The sequence below is a fragment of the Primulina tabacum genome, chromosome 8 (assembly GCF_025594145.1).
Source record: "Primulina tabacum isolate GXHZ01 chromosome 8, ASM2559414v2, whole genome shotgun sequence".
Classification (NCBI taxonomy): Eukaryota; Viridiplantae; Streptophyta; class Magnoliopsida; order Lamiales; family Gesneriaceae; genus Primulina; species Primulina tabacum.
The window spans coordinates 3,824,735-3,832,335 of record NC_134557.1 but is presented as its reverse complement, the minus strand read 5'-3'; the positions used below and the strand labels follow the sequence as shown (position 1 = coordinate 3,832,335).

The window sequence follows — 7,601 nt, the reverse complement described above, 5'->3', positions numbered from 1 at the left end:
CCATATATTATATTCCTAACACAATCATTTTCTTTATCATTTACCTACCAATCATTAATATATTTTATCTTTAAAACAAGACGCAGCCTAAAAATAAAATGTCTTGTTCAATTTCACGTGCTTTTACTGTTTTACGGCGTAAAGAGGTACTCAAAAGGGGACAAATAATTTCACTGCCAGAAAATTTCAAAGGAGAGATATCGGAAAAGTCCATTTCTACTGTGTCTGTATTCGAGAGAGTCAACTGAGCCTTTTTCTCTGCGTTTTTGGTCGCATGTATATGTGGACTTCGAATACTCCACATAGTGTAGCGGTATTATCTTCATTTTCTTCAATTTTCTTGCTTTTTTTATTGGCGTTTTCCCCCTCTCTCCTCTCTCAGCGAGGAAATAATACGAACCTTTTTAGCCATTCACGTTTTTTTCTCTCTATTTCTTTTGTTTTTCTGCTTTTTTAGGACATGACAACTCGCTTTTTCCAAGTCAAGCATGCAGATATATGAAGGAGTAGAAAAGAAAGAAAGGTGCTCCAGACTAGGGTTTTCTTGAGGCAAAGGGACCCCCGTTTTTCTCTAAAAAAAGATTGGATTTTTTGAGAGATTTGGGTTGAGGGAGAAGAGGGCGAAACAGAAGGTTTTTTCGCTTGCCTTTTTTTTGTCTCTCTTTCTCTCAGTTTTTTTGGTTAATATCAAAGCAGAAGGCTTGATTTTATGAGAGAGGGAGTTGGAGACATTTGGATTTAGGCCTTGTGTCTCCTCTACCTCTCCTTTATTTTTCATCTCTTTTTTGTCCCTCTTCTGCTTGTGATTATTGTCCAAGCAGATTTCTCGTGTTTTTGGTGTTTGATTTTGAAAAAGAAAACATTGTATTAATTACGTTTGGAACAACTGAAGTCCTGCCGCCTGATATACCAAGTTTCTCGATAGTTTTAATGCTGCTTCTGAATCTTGTGGTGAGAGAAGTGAAGAGCCACTCCAGAAGGTATATAGGGAGGCGAAAAGGCAAGAGCCAAATCTAGAAAGAGTGAGTGAGGGGAATAAAAAATAAAAGAGACTTAATTAAAGCGCGTATTAATTCATGAATTTTGGAGATTTTCTTGATAACAATTCTTGTGGTGGTGGCGGTGCAAGAATTGCCGCGGACATACCCTATAGCGACAGCACCAATATTAAAACCATCACTTTAACGAGCAATATCAACAGCATGCCCACTGGTGCCATTGCTCAGCCCCGCGTTCTGTCTCATTCTCTCGCCGCCAAGCCAGTGTTCAATTCTTCCGGCCTCTCTCTAGCCCTTGTACACTCTTTTTTCGTTTTATGTAATTGTATTTACTAGTAGGGAAGGTTTTTTTTTTCTTTTTAATGGTTTTCTTGGCCTGGGCTATTGTTTTTGTTGGGCAGGAAACAGGTGCCGGAGCTAGTCAAGGAGCGGTGGCGAGAATGGGGGAAACTTTTGAATTTGGTAATGTCAGGAAAATGAGAGATGAAGAGCACGAGAGTAGATCTGGGAGTGATAATATGGAGGGAGCCTCCGGAGATGAACAAGATGCCGCGGACAAACCGCCGAGGAAGAAAAGATACCACCGACACACTCCTCAACAAATCCAAGAACTTGAGGGGTATCGATTGTTTATCGCTTTTGATGTTGCTTTTGTATGTATTTTTTATTGATCTTTTGTTTTCGGATGTGTCTTCAGTCTCTTCAAGGAGTGTCCTCACCCTGATGAAAAGCAAAGAATGGAGCTCAGCAAACGGCTTTGCTTGGATTCTAGACAAGTCAAGTTTTGGTTTCAGAATAGAAGAACTCAAATGAAGGTATCAGGAAAAGCCTCTTCGCCTCTTTATTAATTTGCTGTGTATGTTTTGGAGTCTCTTTGTTTCCAATAGGGTTTGATTGAAATTTGAGTTCTTGATTCGACCAGACACAACTCGAACGCCATGACAATTCGCTGCTCAGGCAAGAGAACGACAAGCTCCGTGCCGAAAACATGTCGATAAGGGACGCAATGAGAAACCCAATGTGCACCAACTGTGGCGGTCCGGCTATAATTGGTGACATATCCCTGGAGGAGCAACACCTCAGAATCGAAAATGCTAGGCTAAAGGATGAACTGGATCGTGTATGTGTGCTTGCCGGAAAGTTTTTAGGCCGCCCCATTTCTTCTATGACTGTGTCCATGGTGCCGCCAATGCCTAATTCTAGTTTGGAACTTGGAGTTGGGAACAATGGTTTTGGTGTCTTAAATGCCGTACCTTCGTCGCTACCATTAGGCTCCCCTGATTTTTGTGTTGGGATTTCGAACCCTTTCCCTTCAGTGCCTTCAGCTAAAGCTAGTATGAATGTTGCCCCAATCGAAAGATCTTTGGAGAGATCAATGTACTTGGAGCTTGCTTTGGCTGCTATGGATGAATTGGTGAAAATGGCTCAATCAGATGAGCCCCTTTGGGTTAGAACATTGGAAGGTGGGAGGGAAGTGCTCAATCATGAAGAATATTTAAGAACTTTTACTCCTTGCATTGGCATGAAACCGACTGGTTTTGTATCTGAGGCCTCGAGAGAGACCGGTTTGGTGATCATAAACAGTTTGGCTCTAGTTGAGACGTTAATGGACTCGGTGAGCATTCTTGTTAAAATGTCCATAACGCATCACTTAGCTTGAAAGTAACTGATGTAGTTTTTTGGAGTTGAAAACTATTTTTTTTACGATGATGTTATGATATATGGTTCATGTTTCTCGATTTTGAGTATCTTCCTTGTTCTATTGTTGTGAGTAATTGAGGTTTCCTTATACCTGATAGAACAAATGGGCAGAGATGTTTCCTTGTATAGTCGCCAGGACCACGACTTTGGATGTTATATCAAACGGTATGGGCGGAACAAGGGACGGTGCTCTTCAACTGGTAACATTCATTCCGGTTGGCACACCATTTTTATGCTTCCTTTGTGCATCCGAATGACTGATTCTTGAAATTTTGTTGCTTCATTATCATGTATTAGGTGCAAGCTGAAATCCAAGTTCTGTCACCATTAGTTCCGGTTCGAGAGGTCAACTTTCTTCGGTTCTGCAAGCAACACGCCGAGGGTGTGTGGGCGGTTGTTGATGTTTCGATCGACACTGTCGGAGAAAATTCGCAGATGCAGAACTGCCGGAGACTTCCCTCTGGATGTGTGGTGCAGGATATGCCCAATGGCTATTCTAAGGTAATTATTTATTTCTCCTAATACATGCATGTATGCCTTATTTTGTTGGCTTGTTACTTATTGCACACAGCTCAATACTTGTTATCTTGGCATTTATTGAGCCTCACATAGGTTGGTATCTCTCACCTTATTGTGTTAAATAAGTTTGTTGAAACAACTGCACCTTTGGGGGACTTAGTTGAGAACAATAAATTTTGAATACCTCTTCCCCCATTAACAAAAATCGTGCTTTTTCTTGATTCAAGAGACCATGGCTTCATTTTTATTCGAGATTCAAGAAATACCGACTTTTACTCACGAATAGCTTGACTCGTCAAATGTTAATGGTGTGTATATTTAGCTCCCATGCTCAGGTTGAAGTCGCATACAATGAGATGTTTCCCTTGTGGCATGACTATTGTTTAATCTAGTTAGTTTAATAATTATTTTTGACCTGGGCTCTCGTAAGATTATATTAAAATGAAATAGATCCGCATGGGATTATTTAGGTAAATCCCAACACTTGATATAAACAATAGTTGATAAATAATATAAGCCTCCTGCTATTTTTTTGCTTCTCGGGTTACGTTAATATCATATGATTTGGTATTAAAGGCTGTAATTTAAGAATTTGATGTTTCTGTTCCAACGTCTGATTCTGTCTCGATCATCCCCCACACCTTATATATATATATATATATATATATATATATTATTCATAATGTAATAATTTATTTATGGAACTGTCTATTAGGGCATCTCCTACCGTCTTCCATAATGGTATGGAGGATGAAATCTTCTCCAAGCATACTCTATTTGTTTCCTCCACTTTAGAGTATGCAACAGTGATCCTCTATTTATGGAGTATCACTGTTCATATAGAGGATTGAAAAGGGGTGAAAAATAATTACAAAATAGATATTTTAAAAATTGCTATATAGTGCTTTTGAAAATTAATAAACGAATTACATGTAGTTGTGCCATGTTTAGCGAATTAGTTAAGTTTAGTTAAATAATATATTATGAAATTAATTAATTATATGTGTGTATGTGTTCGAAAATGAAATAAATTAAAAAAAATTATTTGGTAATATTTAGAGAATATGAGTTGAAAATGAAATAAATTAAAGAAATAGAGTATTTGGTAATATTTAGAGGATATGGGTTGGAGAAGGTGTTTGATGATCTCTATTTTGGAGGATAGAGGATGAAAAATAGAGGATATGGATTGGAGATGGCCTTACCTGTTTCCAGCTCCATAATGTACTTGTTTCTCTAATCAATCAAACCTTTGTCCGGATCTCTCAGCCTCGTGCCTCTAAATCTGTCATAATTTTGTGTACCCTATCTACATATAGGCTTCTATTATATGTTTAAGTGGACCCAATTAGTTACAAGTAGAGGTGGGACAGTTGCATTTGCATCCCGCAAAAAGAAAAAAATGTAAAGTTTTTATTTATAATTTCTTATTTTATATTGTGATTCTTGGGATTGCGACAGTTAAAAATAAAATAATGCCACTCATGCCAAGTCAATTTATTTATGTTTCGAGAAATTAAGCGTGGTAGATTAATGGCTTGCTATTGTGTAGGTTACATGGGTGGAGCATACTGAATATGATGAGAGCGCAGTTCACCAGCTTTATCGGACTTTCATCAGCGCTGGGATGGGCTTTGGTTCGCAACGTTGGGTCGCCACCCTGCAACGCCAATGCGAGTGTCTCGCCATCCTCATGTCTTCCGCCGCCCCCTCTAGGGATCAAGCTGGTAAGCTGGCACGATAAATTTCTATCAAATATTATTGCGATATATAAGTAAGATACAGATTTGAAAGAAGCTAAACTTTTACTCTGTAATTGATTGATTGTTCTTATTTAGAAAATTGTCAAAACAAAATACTTTTTAATTATCATGTCTTTATGATAATCCCATTTCTTTAGATTTTATTTTTAAAACCAATTTATAAAAGCCTATATTAATATTACCAAAATTATTAAAGTCAACTGATTATTTATATTTTATATTATTAGATAAGATGGAAACTACGTACATAGTTTTTTAAGATTATCTTGTACAACGGCCTAACATGTTTCTAGTAATGAATGGGACATTAATTCCACATGCAGCAGTAAGTGGTGCGGGAAGGAGGAGCATGCTGAAGCTAGCACAGCGCATGACCACCAACTTCTGTGCTGGTGTGTGTGCTTCCACAGTTCACAAATGGAACAAACTTCGTACTGAAAGTGTGGGCGAAGATGTCCGAGTCATGACTCGGAAGAGCATCGATGACCCTGGTGAGCCACCTGGAATCGTGCTTAGTGCCTCGACTTCCGTGTGGCTGCCGGTGTCGCCTCAGAGACTGTTCGATTTCCTTAGAAATGTAGGGTTTAGGTGCGAGTGGGATATCCTCTCAAATGGTGGACCAATGCAAGAAATGGCTCACATTGCCAAAGGACAGGATCATGGCAACTGCGTTTCCCTTCTACGTGCAAGTGTAAGTCAGTCCCCCCAACTTAATCTAAAAATAACAACTTTTTGGGTGGTTTATTTTAATATTATATTTTAAATGAATACTTGTTTTTGTGTCGTGATGACACAGAATTAAGTGGATATATAACCATGACCGGTCAAAAGAATTACGTTGTTAAATATTTTATTACACCTTGTGTCTACGTATTAAATTCAGTTTCTTTGCAAGTAATATATTAGAGAAGTAGATTTTTTGTCAAACAAATGTCAACGCATTTGCCGACGTCAATGAAGAAAAAGTCAACTATTGAGTTGACTCCCGTGAAAATACTCTGCGTAATACTGAAGGGGTTTTCTGTAATTTGCCACTCAGGCAATAAACGCAGACCAGAGCAACATGTTGATACTCCAGGAGACATGCATAGACGCAGCGGGGTCGCTTGTGGTGTACGCGCCAGTGGACAACCCGGCAATGCACGTGGTGCTCAACGGTGGAGATCCTGCTTACGTGGCGCTGCTTCCCTCTGGGTTCGCCATCGTAGCCGGTAGAGTGAACGGGTCACTTCTGACCGTGGCATTTCAAATCTTGGTGAATAGCCTCCCCTCGTCCAAGCTCACCCTCGAGTCCGTGGAGACCGTCAATAATCTCATATCGTGCACAGTGCAGAAAATCAAGGCTTCCCTTCACTGCGAGCCTTGATTCCGATGTCAACTTCGTTAATTCGTTGTGTTGTTTAATGTGTATATCCTCCAGTCGCGATTTAGGGGGTTGATCGAGTCAAGAACGAACCAAGTGTCGGAACACCTCAAGTAGGCGGTGGTTCGGGTATTGACTCAAGAGTACCCCTTAAGTTGGCTTTGAGTAGCATTTGCGTGTGGTTGTGTGTTTTTTGTTAGTCAATTTCTTCGACAGTTGATGTAGCTATGTCGAGTTTGGCTTCAATCGTCTTGACTTTTTTTTTATGCGCTTACATTATTTATGTGTTTGTACTTTTGTCCAACACTTTAGTTTATTTTATTTGTTTTTATATGAGGGGTATATGAATTTTTTTATCCAATTTAATACCATTTTGGGACACTATCCGACATTTTATTTTCAGTTGTCCAAATAATTCATCTGAGACAAGTAGCCGTCTTGATCTACAATGAAGAGACTCGGATGCAACATAGCCGTATTTGTGTTTGATGAGATCCGAAGCGAAAATTTAAAAATAGGTTATCTTGTTGTTATAAATAATACTAAAATTCAGTTAACAAATAATAAATACATAAGAAACAATATATTACATAAAAAACAAATCAATAAATATTTGAATTAATTACATAAATAATAATTGTTTAGCTATTTTAGAGAAAAACATATATCAAATTTGTATAATCCAGTTTTCTGATCATTTCTTTGTCAATTAACAACATAGTTAGCTCATTTAGTCTATTTTATAATATTATTGATTGAAGATAAGTGCTTAATAACTTTAACTTCAATAAACTTCTTTATACTTGTGAAATTGTTATTAGGATAGTTAACAAAATCTTATAGGTAATATAAGTATTTGAGAATAAATCATTCAGTTTTGCTAACCACTGTAGCATCTAAAAAAATTGTTGAAGTTCTACTCAATACTTCATCAAGTTAGTTAAAGATTAACTCATTAACTTCTCCAAACTCAACAAATGTCCCAAAGTCTCTTGATATTATTTAAATTGTTCAAACCGAACTTTAAGAAAATAATGAGTGTGATCAATTATAAACAAAAATGATCAGATTACTCTTCTTTTTATTTAATATTAGACAAAAAAAATTTATTTCAACAGATTATCAGCTCAAAATATATATATTGAACTCCCTCAAAGGACCGGGCCCTGAGACGGAGGCCTCCTTGGCCTCATAAAAGGTCCGGCCTTGGGATGCAGTTGCAGTAAATTCCAAATTATATCAAAACACGACTCTTTC

The 7,601-nt window shown here is 37.9% G+C and overlaps 1 protein-coding gene across 2 annotated transcripts; it reads left to right on the top strand.

Annotated features, from left to right (window-relative positions):
- The first annotated feature begins 294 nt into the window (after positions 1 to 294).
- On the top strand, positions 295 to 6,678 carry LOC142553076 (homeobox-leucine zipper protein ANTHOCYANINLESS 2-like). Of its 2 annotated transcripts, none has more exons than XM_075663073.1 (9): positions 295 to 1,295; positions 1,400 to 1,617; positions 1,696 to 1,813; positions 1,921 to 2,613; positions 2,798 to 2,899; positions 2,997 to 3,200; positions 4,771 to 4,945; positions 5,308 to 5,672; positions 6,021 to 6,678. In XM_075663073.1, the coding sequence occupies exons 1-9, from the start codon at positions 1,077 to 1,079 to the stop codon at positions 6,345 to 6,347; spliced, it is 2,421 nt and encodes an 806-aa protein (XP_075519188.1). In that variant the 5' UTR covers positions 295 to 1,076; the 3' UTR covers positions 6,348 to 6,678. The 2 variants fall into 2 exon arrangements, with proteins under 2 accessions (XP_075519188.1, XP_075519187.1); XM_075663072.1 differs by having other exon boundaries at positions 300 to 1,295; positions 5,305 to 5,672.
- Positions 6,679 to 7,601: the final 923 nt, after the last annotated feature.

What these genes read in the sequence shown, in the direction of transcription:
- LOC142553076 (XM_075663072.1), top strand. Translation starts at nt 1,077, where the DNA reads ATGAATTTTGGAGATTTTCTTGATAACAATTCTTGTGGTGGTGGCGGT. An exon ending in GGGACGGTGCTCTTCAACTG is followed by an intron (nt 2,900 to 2,996) that starts GTAACATTCATT and finishes ATCATGTATTAG; the next exon opens with GTGCAAGCTGAAATCCAAGT. An exon ending in CCCCTCTAGGGATCAAGCTG is followed by an intron (nt 4,946 to 5,304) that starts GTAAGCTGGCAC and finishes TTCCACATGCAG; the next exon opens with CAGTAAGTGGTGCGGGAAGG.